At 40.7% G+C, this 22,527-nt stretch overlaps 1 protein-coding gene across 3 annotated transcripts in view; it reads right to left on the bottom strand.

Moving 5' to 3' along the window:
- TCF20 (transcription factor 20) overlaps positions 1-22,527 on the bottom strand; it is a 62,548-nt gene that overhangs the window by 14,874 nt on the left and 25,147 nt on the right. For 2 of the 3 annotated variants that reach the window (XM_053469045.1, XM_053469046.1), the window contains 2 exons: positions 9,695-15,082; positions 3,661-3,754 (listed from right to left, as the gene is read on the bottom strand). In XM_053469045.1, the coding sequence (XP_053325020.1) occupies positions 3,661-3,754; positions 9,695-15,058 (5,458 nt within the window). In that variant the 5' untranslated portion in view covers positions 15,059-15,082. Of the gene's footprint in view, positions 1-3,660; positions 3,755-9,432; positions 15,083-22,527 lie in introns of those variants that run through there. The other variant, XM_053469047.1, reaches the window with a different exon arrangement.

Here is a 22,527-nt window from a genome sequence, read left to right as displayed (position 1 = left end):
CATAATTTGCTACACTAACTAATATATGCTTACACACTCTAGCATCATACAGTCACAGACACACACATGCTTAAATTATATGCTCACAAACACACATCTCATGCACACACCATATGCTCACGCGCAAGCATGCTAACACACACTCACACTAATGCCATACAGTAACACACCCAACACCATGTGCTTTTACGCGCTAACATCAGACTCGTATACACATAAACACACTATCCTACATACATTTACATTGGCATTATACATACTCACTCTAACACTACAGTACAGATACTGGCTCTAGCTCTACACACACACACACACCAACAGTATACACACATTGACTAACACTAGTAAACAGTGGCTCTAGCACTATACATAAGGGGTGTCCAAGTTATTTCTGCGGTGGGCTACTTCATCAGAATTGTATATGTGCGAGGGCCGCACTCATTTTTCACTGTGAGAAAATATGGCCTTTAATAAGATATGCAGATTAAAATAAAGTAAATAACACAAAACCTTAACTTTTCCTCTCACTGATTTCTGGGCCTAGAAAGTTTTGTGACTACAAATTCAGGATTCTGAATAAGTAAAAATGAAATAGTTAATTTATTCTAGGGATGCACCAAAACCGAAAATGACCCCCCCACCTTTAAAAATAATTGTTACACACCAAAATTGTACAAAAAATGTAATATATATATATATTTATTATGATTGTTAACAGCAATCTCAGGCATACCCAGATTCCAGCATATACTGGTTGGCTGGGCATGATAGGAGTGTAATTGCTGTCAACAATCATATATAAATTAATATTGTTATTGTACTTTTTTGTCCAATTTCGGTGTGTTAACCACACTTTTATTAAATGTAAGTAACACACCACAATTGGCCAAAAAAAAAAAATCAACATGACTTAGCATGATAGGACTGTGATTGCCAACAGACTAATCTCTGCCAGAATTTTCAGACGGTAGGAAAATCCCTAACAATCTAGATTTGAAAAAGGGTCCTAAACATCACTGTGGACTACCAGAACCATCTTTAGTGGAGAATAAAAGCCTACAACCAGTTGTATTCTTGCTTCTGTGCCAGAAACTGGGTTATCTGAAAATGTATCTCATTTATGCCAATTTGTGAGGACAAGATTACGATTTGCCCCCAGAGTTTGTCCCTAAGGTGTCATCTTGCTTTCGTAGCCAGCAGGCAATCCAACTTTCATCCCTAGTCGCTCTTCAGAAGTGCAGAAATGTCTGCATTCTTTGGATATAAGAAGATGTGTCTTTATTATCTTGATAGTACTAAGGTTTCACAAACAAACTAATTTATTAGTTGTCTTCTTGGGTGTTTACAAAGGGCAGAGGGTGCCAAAGGGCTTGAGTTGTCAGGTGGATTAAGCAAGGTGTGTATTTTATAACACTACTGCATGGGTGTAGTAACCCCTAAAAATCTGTGGGGGGGACAGCAATTTCCCCCATCAGATCCCCACTTTCTCCCCATCTTTCACACTATCTACCCTCTCCCTACCCCCCTTCTCACTAGCTACCCTCTCCCTACCCTCCCTTCTCACTAGCTACCCTCTCCCTACCGCCCCTTCTCACTAGCTACCCTCTCCCTACCGCCCCTTCTCACTAGCTACCCTCTCCCTACCGCTCCCTTCACACTAGCTACACTCTCCCCACCCCCCTTCTCACCAGCTACCCTCTCCCCACCCCCCCTTCTCACTAGCTACCCTCTCCCTACCCCCCTTCTCTCTGTCTACCCAAGGAGTGTCCAAGTTTTTTCTGCAGTGGGCCACTTCATCAGAATTGTATACGTGCGCGGGCTGCACTCATTTTCCACTGTGAGAAAATATGGCCTTTAATAAAATATGCAGATTAAAATAAAGTAAATGATACAAAACCTTTACTTTTCCTCTCACTGATTTCTGGGCCTAGAAAGTTTTGTGACTACAAATTCAGGACTCAGGATAATTAAAAATGAAATAGTTCTATTTATTCTAGGGATACACCAAAATGAAAATTCTGGACCAAAACATTCACGGTTCACTAAGCCAAAACCGAAAATGACCTCCCACCTTTAAAAATAATAACTTGGCATGATAGGAGTGTGATTGCTAACAGCAATCACACTCCTATCATACCCAGGCAGCCAGTACATGCTGGTGGCTGTAAGTGATGTGCAGACCCCATATTGCTGGCAGCATCAATACACAAGGGGGGCAGCTAGCTAGGTTTCAGCATGTACTGGCTGACTTGGCATGATAGGAGTGTGATTGCTAACAGTCCCATCATGCCTAGGTTCCAGCACTTACACATCCATGCTATCACACACACACGCATTCGTTCATATACTCATTCATTCACAGATTCATTCCCTCAATCACGCATACTCATTCAAACTCCCTCCCCACCCCCTTACCTGCACTACAGCTCCTCAATGCCGCTCAGACTTCAGCAGGGGGCGCGGACTCCCTCTGCGTTCTCTGGTACTGCACAGAGGAAGCGGGACTGAAGCAGAGTCATGTGATGTCACGTGAACTCTGCTGGGTTCTGCTTCCTCTGTGCACTACAGAAGAATCTCCCACAGGTAAGCAGCAGGGCTCTTGTTGTAGCAGGGCTCGAGGTGCGGACCTCATTGGTTGCCGATCTTACGCGGGCCGCACCTCGAGGTCTCGCGGGCAGCATTTGCGGCGTTTCTATTGGGGGGGGGTTTCCTACGGCCCTGGGGGGATTTCTTCATTATCGGTCCCCCCGCATGAGTTACTGGGGGGGATCTGTCCCCCCCGTCCCTACGCCCATGCACTACTGGGAAGAATCCCCCAAGCGGCCTTAAGGCTCATACTACTAGGTTACTGCTCACATTCTGGGTAGAGCCAGCTGACGCATCTCCAGAATTATTCTGTAATGCTGCAGTTTAAAGTAGTCTTCATACCTTCATCAATAATTATAGTTTTGATTCTGATTCTTTCTCCTTGGCTGACACAGCTTTTGGTAGAAAGGTCCTTCAGACAGCTGTTATCTAATGCTCCCCTGTTCTTTGTTACATCTCATGCCTTACTGCCAGGAATGGTAATGAAAAAGAATGGATTGCTAGGAATTCCTTTTCCTTGCTCATTTCATGGCAGTGCATTTCTCACCCAATGCATTTTGTCTCTGGTATGGGAGGTCTTTTAATATATTTGTTTTCTACCCTACCTGGTTGGGGGGAGTCTTGTGCCGTGGGGGGAGTCTCGTGCCGCGTGATGAGCAAGGAAAAGGAATTCCTGGTAAGTAGAATTCACTTTTTTTTTTTTTTTTTTAAACTTCAAACTTCTCATTGGTCTTATTGACAATTGTGAATGCAAAAAGCTTGCAGTATTTAGAAGGCTAAATTATTCAAGAGAATGGATTATTCCACCAGAAGAAAACTGAATTGCTCTACATTTCTTTATGTTGGTCAACTCTGACTTTAGGCTACACCAAGAGAATAGCTAATTCTGTTAAACGTTGGTAAAGTGCAAGAGGGTTCTAAAGCAAAGCTTTATAATTTTGAAGAAAACGAAAGTAATTGTCCATAGTCTCTGGCTGACCCTGTTTGAAGTAATTAAGTCAGCAGAGAGAAAGCCCTAGCTGCGAAAAGATAAACAGTCTTTAATGGCCGTGAAAGAGCCTTTTACTTCCTTACCTGAGTCCATGGCACATGGGAAATGATAGCAGCAGGTACAACCCTTGTTGTAGCAGCCTAGTGTAGCTCCAGTCTCCTGGCAGTGAGCACATCTCTGTGGAAAATAAAGGAAACATATCAGCAATACTGTTAGCATTAACAAAAAATACAAATTTGTGTATCCCTGTAGGAATATCTACAAATAAAGTTTTTCTTCTACACACACACACACATTCATATAAGAACGGGGGTGAGAAAAGTTTATATTAATATATAGCCTGTCTGCTGAAATATATGATTCTAGAGCATCAGTCAATGTAGTAAATGTGCATATCAATATACACTTCTACCACCATGCTTGTTAGAGTTTTATTTTAGATAACTCCTCTATATATATATATATATAAGAAATAATACTATTTTATTCATAGATATTTATGCATAGACAAAAATGAGTTTATTTTTTCGTGCATGGAGTAAGGTCGACACACAAAACCTCAAAATATTGTATTAGTACACTATTTAACAAACTTATTAAAAATATATTGTCCCTCCTAAAATTACAAATATAATATTGTCATAGTAAATTGCAAACATAGTGCTATAGATGGAAACAGGCTGATCCCCAGCATAGGCATGACGAACAATGAGAATAACTTGTTTTCATGGTGTATAAAACGCCACTTTAGTTTTCCCCAGCAGGGGGAAACCTTTCAGTGAATGAGCCACTGCAATCATGACTTGGCGCAAATTTATGAGGCAACCAAAACTAAAATAGCCAATCACTTTATGGTGACAGCATGATGACATGGCATTGGGTGTCACGATACATAATTGTTCAGTGCCATTTAGGCCTATAATTACCTAAAAATATTAAACATACCACGGGTAAACAAATATACTTCTCTCCTGCAGGACAAGAGGTCAGTATAAAACTACAAGGTCAGAAGCTTGGGAATTTTCTTTGGTGAGAGGGTGGTAATTGGCTCTATTGTGATAGACAGAGGCGGGCTGGGAGGGGCAACTGCCCCCCAGGCCTTGCTAAATTTAAACTAAACGGCCGCTGCACAGGGCCGGTTTATCGTAGGGGTTGATTGAGCTGCAGCTGCGAGCGGCACAGAGAGCTCTGCAGTTCAGGTAAGGGGGTAGGTGAGGTTGTATGAACGTGTATGCGTGATTAAGGGAATGAATGGGTATCTGAATAAGTATATGAATGAGTGGATGAAAGAATGTGTGTGATAGCGGGGGGAAGCATGGCACAGGGAGCTGTTTGAGGCTAGGATGCCACAGGCAGGCTGTTTGGGGCAAAGGTGGCAAGTCCTATGGATGTTTATGTCGGTGTGGCAGAGCCTGTCCTGGTGTGTGCATTAGGTCATCTGTTTCCTGGCACTACTTACTGTAAGAATAAATTAAACTATTTAATTTTTACTTATCCAAAGATAAAACGCCCTCCTGAATTTGTAGTCACTTCAAATAACAAAACTTTCTAGGCCCAGAAATCAGTGTGAGGAAAAGTAAAGGTTTTGTTTACTCTATTTCAATCTGCATATCTTATTAAAAAGGATCAGCACTTAATTGTGCCTTCAGGCATCCCGTGTACTGATGTACTCCCAATCCTATCGCATTCCATCAATATGCGTTAATCAGGAAAAGATGGGCATGGATGGTGGGCTGATTTGTTGGCACAATGGGCCACTTGATTAGACTTGAAACCCCCCCCCCCGGACTTATGTATGACAAATGTAATGCAGCCTATCATGGTAAGATGTTATGAGCATGTGTGTGGAGGGCATGGATGCTCTGCACAATCAGGAAAAAAACAGGCAGGGTACCTAGAAATTTGTATCAAGCAGTGTTTTACTTGAAGCAGGACAAATGACAAACATTTGCATGGGTGTAGGTTAGTTCCTGCTTTTCCCAGTGTGATTTTCAGTGAGTAAACTTGCTTGTCACCTTTCCTAACTAGTCTTTTACCACTAACAGGTGGCACAAAGTTTGAATATTGTCACAAATACAGTAACATTTTGGTGCTTTTACAACAATACATTGCTTGTATGAGAGTTCTAGATATCTTTTGTAGCTTCAATATTTACATGACTACAACAAACGTGCATCACATGTGACGCAATCGCTGTCTTCCTAAGTCCAGGCCATCCAAGTAACAAGAACTAGCTGCAAAAAGCGTAGGGGATCATAGGTAGGAGAGTACTCACATGAAACATAGAAGTAAATTAAATACAAATTACTTCTGCCGGAATGACATGCATATTCCTACAAACCATAGGACAACTAAAATGTATGGCAGATTAAGTAATGGAGTTAAACAGGTTAAGAAAGCGATCAAAGAAATAAATAAAAATGTGGTTAACAATGTGGCAAAATAATTCTCCAGTAATGTTACCATCATGGTAATCATCCCTTTCCAGCAAAATGCTAAATAAAATCCAAAACACACACGGAGCAAGTCCTAAAATTAGCGCTGTATCTTCACAAAAATTATGACAAAAATAACTTTGAAATTTGAAAAAACTTGGGGTGTCTAGTTTTCAAATGTATATGGTTTGATGGGGGAAACTAAATTTGTTCAAAGATGCCCCAAATAGGACATGGGGCAGAATGACCCCCTTTTAAAAATTCCTATTTGAAAAACTGAATTGTTCATGTCATAAATGTGGCCTTTTAACTCCAAATAAACCAACAGGTGGCATCACTGTACTTAGGAGATGATGCTGAATACATATTGGGAGTGTTTGGCAGTGGCACTTACAAGGAGCTGTAAATTCAAAGCCTAAAGTACAATGTGTGAAAAAAAAAAAACCAAAAAAACTTACCACCACAAACACCGACAAAAGCTGGCGGTTTAGTGCCTAGAAAGATTTAAAATACCAGCCTTTGAAATACCTTAAGGGTATATATGGTTTAACCCCTTAATGACAAGATTTTCTTCTTATTTGGTGCACCCACACTTTTTTTTATTTTTTTTTATTTCAGCAGGGGTTTCTTTGGATACCATTATTTTTTATCATATCTAATTTTCTATTAATATGAAAAAGGTGATTTTATTTGAAAAATCTTTTACTTATCTGCAAAAGCTAATGAAAAAACTGCTAAACAGATTATAACATTTGCCCTTGCTAAATCAAGGCATATCAGCAAAAACAATTAGGAAGGGATTGCTTACTTAGCTCTGTTTTAGCTGGCTGCTTTGTTGATAAGTTCAGTGGCAGCTATTATTTTTTTTGGGGGGGTGGGGCTTTACTCCAGATCCTCAACTAGCCTCCATGGATTTAACAATTTTTAAGCAGTTGCATATGTACGGGTTTTGTTACGTTAAACTCCCTGACTTTACTATTTATTATGAAGGTCCAACTAAACCTTGAGAGCTTGTGCAATGCATATTCAAATCAGTTAGATTTCTCCAAAATGTCCTCATCCATGCATTATGCAGGGCCAGCTCAGTAAAAATCACAACTACCCTTCCAACTATCACGGAATAAACCCGATTGGATCCAACATTTATATTGCATAATGCACCAAGATAATGTATTCCCATCAGCGTGGATGTTACCAACTTCCATTAAAAAAAAATGTATTCACTTTAGATAAATAAAAATACAAAAGCTTTCTACACTAAATCCTGTCATTAAAGGGATGGGACAAGAAATCTGCAAAAGTCTCTCTCACATAGAAATATAAAATTTCAGAGCACAAACATTCGGACAATAGTCTGCCTATTTTTAATGATATAAGACTCTGGTCTTAATTAGTCCTTGATCTTGTCTTATATTAAGGGTCAGCTTTATGCATATGCCATGAATGTTTAACTTCCTTTGCTGTATCAGCCCCTACTATTTATAGCTAAACCTCTGACCCTCTAGTTTTAGACTATGACCTCTTATTCTAACATATCTCCTCATTTGAAATACATTTCCTTCATGGACATTGTTAAATCCCTTTAAGTATTTTTTCGATTACATCTCCTTTTGTAACAGGACCCATGTCTTACAAAAAAGTACCACTTTTGACTCATCCACAGATTATCCAAAAAGTCGAGGGTCATCAAAACCTTTGACCTTAACTGGGGGCAAGTCGTTGATGCGCGCTTAGAGAATTTTTGGTAGAGCCTTAGAACTGGCTTTGTAACCCTCTCCAGACTGATAGGTGTCAATGAGTTTGCTTCTCATCTGTTCTTGAATTTCTTTAGATCGTAGAATCACGTGCTGCTTTTTGTGACCGTTTAGCCTACTTCACTTTGTCAGACAGGTTCTATTTAATTGATGTGTCTAGTGAAATGGACCCGAATGAAATCAACTAAATTTGGTTATTTGGTTGAATTAGTAAGGGAGTAATTACTTTTTCACATAGGGTCAGGTAGGGTTGGATAGCTTTCCTTCTGTACATGAAATCATTTAAGAACTGCATTTTGTGTTTACTCTGGTTGTCTTTTGTCTAATCGATAATTAAAACCCTACCCGTATTTGTCATACATAGGAAAATAAAGCAATACACATACACATTTGAACACATTGTAAGAGCTTATTTTGCTGGTAGAATCCATTTAAATATGCATAATATGAAACAAAAAGATATGTTAACTCTCAAGGGAGTTCTTTTCCCATCTTATGCCCTGCTTTCTAAAATCACAGGGGTGAAACAGGTATAATACTGACTAGTTTTAATGGGTCTAAATGCATAAAAGTTTATTTTCAAATTCAGCTAAAAAGCTAAGTATTACAATGCCAGGAACTCTAGTTTCTAATGTACCCATACATTAGAAATGCTACTGTACTTTATGACTACACATTTGTATACTTTAAACTGTTAAGTTCAAGGTAAAAAAATACATACATGCATTTTATATCCACAGTGGAATAGGCATTCTATTTATATTCTATTTATATAGAAGATACATTTTCTTTTTATATATTTGAATCAGAAAATATTTGTTTTACTATGTTTAGATTCCAGTCCTACTAATAGACATTATAGCTTAATGCCATTTTTTGAGTTATCGGACCTAGGCACTAAAATTAGTGGCGTCCATATTTTCTAAAATAGCAGCCATCATCATAACATTTGGTAACACCTTTAAATCAGATAAAGCCATTTTCATTATCAATGTGGCACATTAAAATGAAAGGTTTGTAGACATGGACTATAAAGCCTCAATATCATGCAACAAACAATTTTTGAGGGAAGATAATATAAAGAATATTAATATTTCCAGTTAAAGATTTTACTGACTGAAGGATACCATGTTTTTTTCGTCATACAATTCGGTTGTGGAAACCATTATATAGGACATATCTTCATAATTGTAAAAAAAAATGTACCAGAACGTTAACCTTTTCCGATGGAAACAAAGGATATTGATAACCTATTCCCACCTTGGCAGAATATATGAAAAAAACTGTGCCAATTAGATATTGAATTAAATTTATATTCTAAAACATGCTTTTGTATATTTCTTATATGTCATTAAAAGGATACATTTTTATCATACCATAGTCAAGCACATCAAATACAAAATATATTCTAAACTTGTGTTTTTATAAAAATACTTAAAAACAGATAAACTGCATGGTCTGGCAAAATTTGTCTTTGAAATCGTTTGTGGTCATTTACACCAATTTGCAATACATGTAATGTATTTCATTAGAAACTATGCCAATATTTAAAGTGATATTTGGTAGAACATATTAAAAGGTAGGCAAAAATGTAAGAAATGTTAATTCTGCTTTATGATTTATTTAACAGGATAGATTCCACTTCTAAACAAATACTCCATTTACGTTTAATATTTTTTTTCTTCAACTCAAAAAGCAGCACAACATTACTACATATTCACTTTGTGTCTTTGTAGAGCCCAGGGATTTCAAGTTCCCATAATTATATATTTTCTTTTCAGATTTTATTTACATTGGTATTTTGACAACATATATCTTGTCATCTTTTGAAGAGGGTGAAAATGTTTGTATAGTTCAATAAAAGTAAGATAAACAGTATAGTTTCAAGGTTACTGTGCATATATTTCAGTTTCAAGTGATGAACTTACCATCTCTCTGGCAATGTCAATAGCCTCTTGCAAACCATACAATCGGCCACACACGAAGTAGACACCATTGGCCCAGAGTACACACCCCTCGTGCATCCAGAATTCATTGGTATCGAGAGGTAGATGGGGAATCTGACATGCTTGCTCAAGTGAACCATCTGCAACACCTGGAGTCCCACTGGGGTCCACAGAGTTTTGTTCACAAGGGTCTGCAGTCTTTCGACGGGATGGTACAGAGAGTCTGGAAGATGCACAGTCTCCCGAACGATTCCGTCGTTTGTAACGGGGATGAGCAGACAAACTTCTTTGCTCTCGTGCCTGCTGTGGCTCTTCCTCCTCTTCATCAGAATCACTCTTGGAAATACCAGATGGATCTTTGTGTCGAACCTTGACTTTGCTCTGGGTTTCTGATGTTTTCTTGGTAGGGGGGTTCTTTGATAAAATCGATGCATATTCTTGAGTATAAAAAGGGCCAAACAAATCTCCAAGATTCCTATAATTGGCCCACTTACCACAAAAGCAACATACAAGTGGACCCATGGCTGTAGACTCTGTAACCGCAGGGCCTTGTACCATGAAACTTGAGACAGGAAGAGCTTTGCTCTCTGTACTGGGTTGTGGAGATGTAGATCTTTGACCCTTACGCACAGATGTCATTTTTTTCCAACGTTGTTCTTCTTCTTCAGCATTAATTATAACACATGCCAAGCCTAGCTCCTCTTTGTTTTCTACATGTATATAAGGGTAAAATGACTTTACTTTGGTTTCACTCTTGTCTAATGTTTGACTGGCATACTTAAGTTTAATCTCTGGCTCTATAGGAGTAACAATCGGTGCAGCTTGCTTTGCCCTTCTTCTTCTATGTGTGCTCGCAGGCTTCTTTCCTTCTCTTCTCCTCCTCTTCGGTTTAGGTTCTGTCTCAGGACCTTGTTCCAACACTGTCTGTAGCTGCAAAGGAGAAGCAGGTGTCAAAACTGGAGTGGCAGGGAGGTGCAGCTGCGGTTTCTGTTCTTGTAAAAGTAGTGATTGATGCTGCTGTTTCTTCTGCTTATTGACACTTCCAATGGGACGACCTTTTTTCTTTCCAGATGGAAAGTATCCTTTGGGGGGGAAAACTTCTTGTTTTGGGGATACAGAACAAGCAGGGTTAGCTAACTTTTCCTTATCTACAGCTTCACGAACCTGCATCGGAAGCACAGAACATTTTTGTTCTAGGACTGGGGAGGATTCTCTTCCTTCTATGCAATGGCTGGATGAAGTTTGAATTGGTGGCACAGACTGAAGAAGGTCTTTGGTTTCCAAGGACTGTTCATCAATTTCCTTTTTTATTTTCTTGTCATCGTGTATAATCCAGGTCTCAACGGATTTAGGAGATAGCCCTTTACCTTTTACATCTTCAGTACACAAAACATCTAGACACACTTCTCTAGACAACCCTGCTGACTCCGGAAGGGATCCATTCCCAGCCTCTGGGCCTTTGCCCTTGAGAGACAGGATATCATCAAGTGTTACAGTTTCAGCTGTGCTCTCTGCGGTGATTGGAGCTACAGTCCTGCGCACATTAGGTGAAGTGATCTTCTGTACTATGGCTTCCAGTTTCAAACCTCTTCCTTTTCGTGGAGGAAGAATTTTTGTCTTCGCTGGACTGGATATTGACACAGCTGGTGGACTTCTCTCTTCAGGGCCACCTTTAGATTGTTCCTCTGTCATAGAGAAGTCGCTCTCTTTGCCCCTTAAGGTTAAAACAGGAGAGATGGGAATTTTGTCACACAACTCTCTTGCAGAATTAGCAGGACGACCTTTGTCATCAGGAAGCTGCCTTTTGCTAGGAATAGGGGAGATAAAAGAACGCACTCGTCTTCTCATGATAAGAGGGTTGTGGTGTGACTGTTCATCAGGCCGTTGACCACTGACCCCAGCTTTGGAAAGTTCAGCTGATTCCCCAGGTCTGGATGATGCATGAGTGTCTGGTTCCCTAATGGGACTAAAAGGCTTCTGGCTGGTTGCCATAGGGGATCCTATTTTTGTCACTGGAGAAGACTGTTGGCCAAGATTCCAATTGGAGGACTCACATGGCAGAGTCTTTTGACTACTGCATTTTAACTCCAACGTGGCCAAGTTGGTCAAACCTCCATCACCGATACGAAGCTGTCGACTTAAATCCATGTTACTGGGATCATGGTATGAACCTGGCTGGTTGTAAGATAATCCTTCATTGTCACTCCTACCAGGACTACGTACATTAAACGACTCTTGTCTAGGGCTTTTACGTTGCATTTCCTGACGGTGCTGTGATGCAGAGAGTATAGCTTGGGCAGAGTTTCCCAGCCACTCTTTATATTCATCTTGTTGGTACACCTGTCTTTTGTAATGTACAGGAGAATTAAAAGCTGGGACAGGCTCTCCATAAGAACTTGATCTGCAGTTTGCATGGAAACCCAGAGAAGCACTGTCTGTATTTTGGAAGAAAGCAGAGTAAAAGGCTTCCCTACTTGCTCGCTCTGAAAGGCTCATTGTTGGATTTATGTGATGAACATCTGTTGTTACTCTGCTTCTCCCTGGAGACATCTTAAGCTTGTCACTAAGATCCTGAGTCTGCGCATGTGATCTTCCTCGAGATCCCACTCTCCCTGTTCCTCTTTTGGGATGCGATGCTCGGCTGTTATGTGAACTATAGTCCTGGTTTGGGTCATAAGTCATGGCTCTTGGACTAGCATTCCCTCTTGTTGAATCTTTGGTGCTATATGGCATGCAATGTTCTCCAGTTCTTTTTCTGTGCATTTGTGATGCCTCAGTATCATCGACTTTAGGTGTTCCAGTTTGGCTATTAGTTTTCACATCCAAAGACATCAATCCACTAGGTAAAATCACAGACTGCCCAGGTCTAGCATCATGTGGCCTCTCTTGACCTGAGCCAATATGGTGGGAGCTAGCAGGATCACGCACAAGCTGCCTCAGTGGTGAAATGTCACAGATAACAGATCTTCTTTCAGAGGGACCAGACTCGTGGCAGGGAACTGGTTGATCCACTTCAAACTTTCTGCTTATGGGATAATCTGCTAGGTTTATCTGTCTAACCTCAGATGTCAACTTCCTATCCCAAGAGCCCCAATGTGGGGTTTCTAAATGAGGTGCTAAAGTCTTACCATGGGTACTGCTGTTGGGTAGCTGACTGGCCTGGCTCATGAGAACATGTGGCCTTAGAGACACTTCAGCACTTCCAGTTACTGTTGGAGGGTCCTGAGTGCTTCTTGCATACCTTCTTTCCTGTTGATGATGTCCTTGGAGGACCTCCTGCAAAAGGCTCGGGAACTTATCACTTCTTCCTGCTCCTGTTTTCCGGTCACCCTGCCCACTGAAACCCCCAGTCTCTAGGTTTTTGGGATTTTGAGGCAAGGTGCTAGCATTTCGAGATCCTGTTGATCCTTCCTTGAAACCAAATCCGGAACCTACAGGAGATTTAGAGTCTTCTATTCTTGTACTCGCTGCTGATGCAGAACTGGAATCAGCAACACTCTGTTCTCCATTTTGGCTTGCAGAACAATCTCTGACTTTGTCCTCTTTAGTCACTTCAGTAACATCAGGCTGTGACACTGTTTCAACTTCATCGACAGGGGGTACTGGAATTTCATCTGTTGTCTTTTCTGACCTGCTTGTCATAGCTTCCATAGAAACTATTACACCCACAGACTTCTCACTAGACTTAGGCATTTCTTGTAACGGGTCTGTAGACTCAAGGACACTCTCCATCTCTTTTACTGGAGTTTTGCTTTGCGGCTCATTCTGCCATAACTGGACTGGTGACAACGGCTTTTCTGAGGATGGCCCCTTACATCCAGTTTCTGAGCTAGTACTTTGGCCGCTAAGTTGCCTAACTCTTTCACCAGGGTCTCCTGAACTACTAGAGCAACTGCCGTCCAAAGATTCTGCCACTGGAGATTTCAGGTGTTCTTCTGCCTGGGAAGAAGTTTCTGAATTGGCACAGCTATCGGTCTTCTTTGATGTTCTCTTCCCACCTTTCTTATGGGGTGCAAGGGCATCAGAAAGAAGCATATGCTGTACAGTGTTGGGCAGATTTGCTACTTGGCTACTCAGTGCACTGAGGCTACTGAGACCGGGATCTACAAGACGTTTATCCGAAGGCCCTTCCGCTCCAAAGCCTTTGAAACCTCCAGCTTGGGGGTTAGGGCTTAGTTGTGGAATCATCTGTAGGATACGATTCCTGGATGGCAATGGAACATTGCCTTGTCCACACTGCAGGCTCTCCCCACTGGTCATCAACGGTGAAGGTGTGGAGCTACAACTAGGTGACTGAACCACTGAAGCAGCAGGAGATGGGTTAGATATAGGGCTGAAATTCTGTTGAAACTGCATTGGAGATCGTACAGGTACTTCAGATTGGCTGTATTGGCCAGCTGTGTTTTGCATGGGAATTTTAGTAGTGTTTGAGTACTGCATCACATTAGGCAGCTGCTGCTGTTGCTGCCCTGGCACTCCCCCATGAGGCAACTTAGATGCCTCAAATCCTTTTAAGTGCTGGTTGCTATAGCTGCCATATGCTTGCTGTGCCCCATATGACGACCCTGGAATATGGCTCTCATATGTAGAGCTAGTGCCTCCGGGACTATAACTCTCATAGCTTGCCCCAGACTGTCCAAATCGCTGAGAGTTAGGGAAAGAGCTAGAAGAACCCGCAGATGGCTGGTAGTGTTGTGGAAACTGCCCTACTCGTAGCGGATATCCTGCAGGTGAGCTTACGCTTGCAGAGCGTTGCATCTGTTGCAAATGAGATGTGCTTGCACTTGTAGATGGATTGGCAGACTGAGGGAGGGGCTGGTGTGACTGGTAAAGCTGTTGCCTCATCTGCTGATTAGGTACATGGGATGGATATTGCCCTCCACCAGGGGAAAAGGAGCCTGTAAAATCTTGTGAATACTGGGACAGACTGCCTGCCACTGAATGCTGACCAGTAAATTGGTTGAGATGCCCTTCTCTGCTATAGTGGCCACCAAAGCCAGTGCTACTGTTGCTACTATTGTTTCCCTGTGGAGGTCCATAACTTTGCACTGGTCCAGATGACCGACGCTGTTGGGTCTGGCTCCCAGATGGGGCACCTTCCTTGTTGCTTAGGTAGTAGAAGTCAGCAGATTCTTTACGATACGGCTGATAGCTTTGCAAACTGTGGCTTTCTCCTTGAGGGATGGCAGGAGTTCCAGCTCCCCCTCTTCGCCCCCCAAAGCTTGTCTGGAAAATCTGTGCTTGCTGACGTGGAGTATATTCATCCAACCTGGAGGCGCTGTGAGCATCTGGAGGATAACTTTGTTGATTTCCATGATAACTACTTTGCTCCCGGAAGGACTGCATTGCCTTGTTGAAACAGCTTGCTTCCTGCAGAAATCATACAATAAGTTATTTGATAAAGCAAATGCAACATATATCCCAAACACACACATAAAGCGCAAAATGTTTCAATGCAGCACTACGACAAACATTTACCATACACAGTCCACCTAATAGAGATGTAGTCAACCAGTATCTCTTTAGCTGTTGAGACATAAATAAATGTATTATATATTATGAAACTCACTGAAATTAGGAACCCAAATGTACAATCTAGCTCTTGAGACAAGAGATCATTCAACTTGGAAACATTATTTCCAGAGTCATTTGGATTCCAAGTGGTCCAAAATCATAAAACCTAAGCCACTGTGCGAAGAAAAAAAAAAAGGAAACAAAAAGGACAGAACAGATCAGCGGTCGCATTTAGAGAGAAGGGTGTTCACAGTTGGGACAGACAGCAAAGCCCTTACAAGTGTATGTCTCAAAGTTGTCAGCAACAGAGATGGTGCAATGTCATTCTTTAATAACTGAAAAATAAATGCGTGGTGCAGTAGGTAAGCTGCTGAGTGAGGCAAGAACACTTGGCCTAGTATAAGCAATAAGAAATCACATCTCACTCAATACATAAAACTAAGTACCAGCAGACATTCTATATCTCCAACACACAAGCAATAGACGAAGAAAGGCTCCATCAAATGAGTAGTGAGATTGGTACCAGTGATCCTTAGGATCGTATGTAGATTACTCAAAGTTGTGAATAATGGGCAGTATTTTGGGAAAGTCTATAGTACTATTCAGTGTTGGGTACTCAGGACGTGTAGGAGAAGAAAAGCTCAGGAGAGAATAGACTGTTATGTTCCATGTTTGCTCAGTTTAAAATTAAACTTTCAAAAAATGTGAGGTCTGTGAAACAGCAGAGAGAAAATGTCTAGGGGTTTGGGGTACCACTAATGCATAAACAAGTCCCCAGCAGGAGGAAAGTAAGGTGTACTGCTGCTAAAAAGTTTGCTGAAAGAGATTAACTTGTTTCAGAGTGCTCGGTATAAGTTTATCTTATAACAGTCCCTGCCTGGATGCATTCACTGATGACATCTCACACATGACCTATGACAACTACAACATCAAGGGTTTCACTGCATGTAACGTCATCCATGATTTTTTAAAATGTTAATTTGTGTAGTTTTTTTCTTTTAAAGTCATGTTCTTTTTTTAGTTTTATTAATAGGGCCAGTCCCATTTGTTTTGTTTATAGGTCAGCAAAGCAAATTGATATTGTTAAAATCCAGACACACTTTCAAAACAGATTGTAATGACACTTCGTGCTGACAGATTGGGTGTAACTGGTACACTGCAATATGAAAGAGTGAAAAAATTAAAATTAAATATAAAAACAAACGAGGAAAAAAAACTTTATAGGGAACCCAGCGATGTCACCGTGACATCACTAGCATTCATACAAGTATAAGAGATCCACAATGTCTTTATTGAACAGTGGAAAAATTATATATATATATATATATTTTTTTTTTTTTTTAAATTTAAAGTCGCCCCATTATCCCTTGGCCCTAGCACAAAGGAAATAAACCCCTACCCCCAAACCTCTTAAAGGCGGTAGTATTAAAACATGCAATATTGCCACTGCGCAAACATGATTAACACAATTACAGAAAATAAAGATCTGATCTTGTGTTAATTAAAGCAGGTCCTCTGCTTTACAACCCTCTCCTCCTCTTTTCTAATTCTTGACTATTTCTTTTGCCTCCTTCTTGCAGTCTTGTTTCCCTTTGATTGACCTTTTTCTGTCTGACCAGTTTTGCTTGTCTATCTCTATGTTCTATTCTCCCTCCAAGTTCCAACTTAATATTCACCCTTAATTCCTCTCTCCCCCTCAAAAGCAACAGCCACTACTTACTTCCTGCTCACTCATTGGAGCTTGTACCTCCCTCACTGACACTAGGCACCCTGGAATGACATGACTTCACGGCATGAGGGAGTAGTGCCTTTAAAATCAAGAACACATGAAGAGACCAGATGAGATCGATGGTTCATGGTGATCTGTTGAGTGGCGGACACTGGAAATCACTGTGGCGGACACTGGCGTCCATGTACAGACACCTTGCTGATCACTGCTCATGTCTTGTACAATTGTACAAGTTGTACAAGAAAGGAAGGAAACGCTCAAAAAAATTATTGTGTATCACTGCGCCTTGAACTTCAATTAGTCATCAGGTTAATTAGCTATGTGCTCTGCCCATAAGCCATGTTTCATTAAAATACAGGAATGATTAATATGGGTCAGTATATAAGGAGCTGTGGGGTTAAATTACTTATTCGAAATGGGAAAAAAAATCCCAACCAAGGTACATTAGTTATCTCTATATAGGCCTCCTGTGGTCAATGATTTTAGACAGAAGTGAACAATTTGCCATGCCAACAGTGTTTTGGGGCAGATGTGATTCTGATGGTAGAGTCAACGAGATAGCTACAGTAATAGTAACACATAATAGACCGATAGTAGGGCCAACTATAGAAAACTTTTCTCCACCTTCACTTAATTAAGTTTAAAAATAACACTCAAGTATGAGTAGTAGATAAATGGTTCATTTGTTTATTTATTTATTTTTAACACTGAAAACTGAGGTCAGGCATAAAGAGGTCTCTGCTGGTCCAGCAATGTAGAAGTTCCTCAAAAGTCAAGATATTTAACCCCTTCAGTCCCCTATGGACGGACTGCTACGTCCAAAAAACGCATCCCAAGAATCCCCTATGGATGTACCGGTATGTCCTGTCCTTCTTGCAGAGGCAGGGACAGATCCCTGCCGCTTCACGGGAGATCAGGCTGTTTGACAGCCTGGACTCCCCCCTGACAGCATCGCTGGCTTTCTGCTGCCCGGTGTAATGTCTGCAGGGATTTCCGATCGCGCCAATGAGGCACAGACACTGTGATCACAGTGTGATCAGTCCATGCTGAAAAATGATACGAACAAAAAAAAATAAATTGTGGCATATCTGGGGGGTATGTGGCATATCTGGGGGGTATGTGGGAAGCCTGGGCTCAGATGTGCATAACTGGGGGGACAGGTTGGAAAATAAAAAACAAGAAATGCATTGTTTTTAACATCCAGTTATTTTAACCCCTTCAATCCCCTATAGACGTACCGGGACATCCAAAAAACGCCTATTAAGAAACCCCTATGGACGTCCCAGTACGTCCAGCGTCATGGACACATCCCTGTCGTTTGACAGCCTGGACTCCCCACTGACAGCAGAAGCCGGCATTGCATGAAAGCCAGTAAAAAGCCAGTAAGCTGTTACATTGTAAACTGCCCGATCGCGCAGTTTCAAACGCGCGATCGGGCATTCCCTTCCGGGTTGTGTCACTGCTGACGTAACCCGGAAGGTCATCGGAGGACAGGATATCCCCTGCGGGGATATCCTGCCCTCTGATGAGGCACAGAGACGTTGCGATCTCTATGCAGGTCTGTGAGGACCTGCACAGAGATCACAGTGTGATCGGTGCAGGGGGGTCGCGGGGAGGGGAGTGAGAAACCATGTCTCTCACTTCCCCCTCCCGTCCTGAAACAGAAAAGCTGGAAAAAAAAAAGTTAATTTAAAAAAATAATATTAAATAAATCATTAAAATAATAATAATATAAATAATACTAAAAAAAATTATAATGTGAACTGTGATGTCATTGTGACATCACTGGCATGTTCAGGAGGTCCCTAGGAGGACCTCTAACCATTTCTGTGTAAAAAATATATAAAAAAATACAAAAAAAATTTAAAAAAATTAAAAGAAAATGAAAAAAAATATAAAAAAAGATAATTAAAAAAAATTATTAAAAAACCTTACTTCCCATTGCCCTAGCATACCATCTAGCCAGTATAACCCTCCTGCCCCCGTTCACAACCCCCAAACCCGTTAAGCCATAGGCATAAAAATTATACAAAATTGTACACTTTATAGTATGCTCCCTGGTGCTGGGAAAGTCTAGGAAATCTATATAAATTAGGTATTTCTGAAATCAGGACACCTGAATTGATAAACTTGGAGGGGATTTTCCATCACTTTACCTAATTTTATGAGGATTCAGAAGGAAAATGTAAAAAAAATTAGTTTATTTTCTAATCGTCGCTAGTTTTTACTAAATTTCTCCTTCTAAATTTTCAGCTAATCATCCAACTATGGTATCAAACGAAAGCTCTATCTCTCCTTGAAAAAACAATATATAGTTTACACGGTACACTATTCACAGGAAAGGAGAATAATCGCTAAACCAACACACCGCAAAAATGGCAAAATTGCTCCGGGCTTTGAGGTACCAAAAGCCCCTGGGATTGAAGGGGTTAAATAAATGAAAAATTTACATTTATTTTTTTATCCGATTAATAGAAAAAACAATCGGCCAACTAATCGATTATGAAAATAGTTAGTTGCAGCCCTAATATATATAAAAAATATTAAAAAAAGACAAAAAAACCTTACATCCCATTACCCTAAAACAGCATCTACCCAGTATAACCCTCCTGCCCCCGTTTACAACCCGCAAACCCATTTAGCCATAAGCATAAAAATTATACGAATAATGTACACCTTATAATATGTTCCCTATAAAATCTATATAAATTCGGTATTTCTGAAATCAGGACACCTGAATTGATAAACTTGGAGGGGACTTTACCCATCACTTTACCTAATTTTGTGAGGATTCAGAGGTAAAATTTATAAAAAAAAAAAAAAAAAAAAAATGTTTTTTTCACATTTTCTCTAAATTTATCATCCTAAAATTTCAGCTAATCATCTAACTATGGTATCAAAAGAAAGCTCTATCTCTCCTTGAAAAAACAATATATAGTTTACATGGGTACATTATTCACAGGAAAAGAGAATAATCGCTGAACCGAAAATGGCAAAATTGCTGTGGGACTTGAGATACCAAAAACTCCTGGGATTGAAGGGGTTAAAGCACAGCTTGACACATGTTTGAAGTGTCATCTTCTCCATCTCTTGTTCCTCTAATATATCATACTGCTTAATGCAATATGTTTAGCTTCAGCAGTTTCCATACTGTAACATACACAACACCACATTCTTATACTCACGCACACACTATTAAACGCCACCTACCCACACACACACTATTAAACGCCACCTACCCACACACACTTGATAACACTATTTTATATATAAAACATTGTGAACATACTGAATCCGGTACAATACAGTAGTACTGATTGGCACATTTACATAAACACACCGACTAAAAAAACATGCATATACACAATCACAGACCGACTCCAACCCTATACAGAAACACACATCCTAAATGATGACACTATAGCATACACATATTCCAGCAGTATACTTATACACATACAATAACATACGCTACTTCCCCTCACACTTTGTGGAGACCTGCTACACCACTACCTATGTTCTGCCATTGTGAATCTGGTGCTTCCCCGCATGGAAGTAGTCAAGCGGGTGCCATGATGCTCACTGAGCCCCTGCGAGAAAGCAGTCTGATTCACGAAGGCAGCCCTGGCCCGTTTTTATTCCCTTGCCCTGCAAAACCATGGCCACCAGGCAATGGTATCTAGTTGGCACCCAAGGGTTTGTGGTGCCCAGTTCTACTCCTTCAGGATGTTGCCATACAGATGTGTTTGAAAAACACAGCACCGCCAGTGCTGCCTCTGGGAATAATGTGGGCGGGGGTCACTTGGAGTGTTCTCCTGCCACCGATTTGCTGCTTAACCCTTTATTTACTGAGGGTGCATCCAGTTGGTGGACGTCTGCACAATGCGTGGCAGACAACCTAAGCTGCTGCTTGCCACTTCTGCCGGGGCTTCTATGCGCTCTGTCATAGAAGGTCCAGCGGAAGTGCCGGCAGGAGCGGAGGTTGTCTGCGCACATCGCTCAGTCGTTCACCGGCTGCCAGAGAGGAGGATCCAGGTCCTCTGCAGTGCTGCGAGGGATATTATTTATTGTTTTGTATAGCGCCATCAAATTCCGTAGCACTGTACAATGGGTATGGATCCTAACCCTGCTGCTTACTCGCAGGGCTAAATGAAGCACCAACCCGGCGCCTGGAACTGCATGTCCCAGGCGTTGGGTGATCCACATTGCGCATCCCTGTGCTGAACCCTGATTATAGGCCGCACCCCTAATACAGTATATTTGTTTTTTCTTTTGATACCATTTTTAGAGGTATACTTCAATAATTACTATGAATAATACATTAAAATAATGAAAATGTTTGAAGGGGGAACATTTTTTTTTTGTAATAACCAGTTTAGTTGGCCAAAATGCCGCAAAATAAATTAATGAATCTGGAAAAACCCCACATGCATAGTATTTTTTTTTTTTTTAAGTAACGAGGTACAAAATGGAACATCTCCATTCCCTTTTCCACACTTGAAATTCAATTTTGTGAGGCCTATGTCTCTCTTTGGGCTGCGTAACAGCCCATCAGCTCAAAATACCCTCACAAAAGTACATATTCTTGGAGAAAAACACAACTATTTTTTACATTTTTTTGTAATGTCACGCTCTTTTCACTGCACAACAGCACACAGAATATGGCAAGGTAGGCACACAGAAAAAGAGTTAAATGATAATACACTATACAAACACAGTTCAGGTAAAAAAAAAAAAAAAAAAAGATACATTTTCAAAAGTACACCAGTCTTTTGCTTTTCTTGAGCACCTGCTTAGCTGAATGTGATGGGAGTTGTAATTCACAAAACCAGGTGAAAGACGGGCTGGCAGCCCACTTAAAAAAATGCAGGTGCAGATATTTTTTCTTCTATTTTTCTAAGTGTGAACTGTATTGATTTTTATTTGTAGGTGGGGTTGGGGTGCCATGTCTGATGCACTGTAGGACTGCCGGTAACAGACAGTTTTTTCAGTGTGCCAGCCAGCTAATCTAACTATAGATCACATAATTTATCCATTCATAAATTAAGTCTCGCATGATCGCTCAAGAAATCCGACAGTGCTCACTTTACATGGAATTCTCACATGAGACTTCCAGCGTGGGGATTATTAACTGCATGAAATGTGAGACAGTCTCCTGCACCAGGAACAGCGGGTAGAGTTGTGCACAGTATTTTCAGCATGACGTTCCATGTCATTGTGATAGGTTTTCGGGCCACTTGTTTCATGACGGCATAAAAAGGCAAGGTTTCAAGGAGTTAAAGAGGTCAACCAGTATCAAAATTTGGCAGATAACAGACTAAGAGGGCAGCTACAGAGGGTGCAGCTACTACCTCAGGTGTTTGATTTTTTTTAAAGAATACATATTGAGATACTCAAAGTACTTTAATATGCATTTCATTGACTGGGGTTGTTAGGGACATTGAACTGTCCCTTTAAAGTGGTCTCAGAGAAAATGTTTTTTTCCTTAAGCATAAAACACTGTGCTAGATACAGCAATGATAACATTGGCAAAAACCTAGTTTTATTTTTTTATTCCAATTAGCAGGCCTGG

The sequence above is a fragment of the Spea bombifrons genome, chromosome 6 (genome assembly GCF_027358695.1).
Source record: "Spea bombifrons isolate aSpeBom1 chromosome 6, aSpeBom1.2.pri, whole genome shotgun sequence".
Classification (NCBI taxonomy): domain Eukaryota; kingdom Metazoa; phylum Chordata; class Amphibia; order Anura; family Pelobatidae; genus Spea; species Spea bombifrons.
This window is presented reverse-complemented; position numbering and strand designations above follow the sequence as displayed.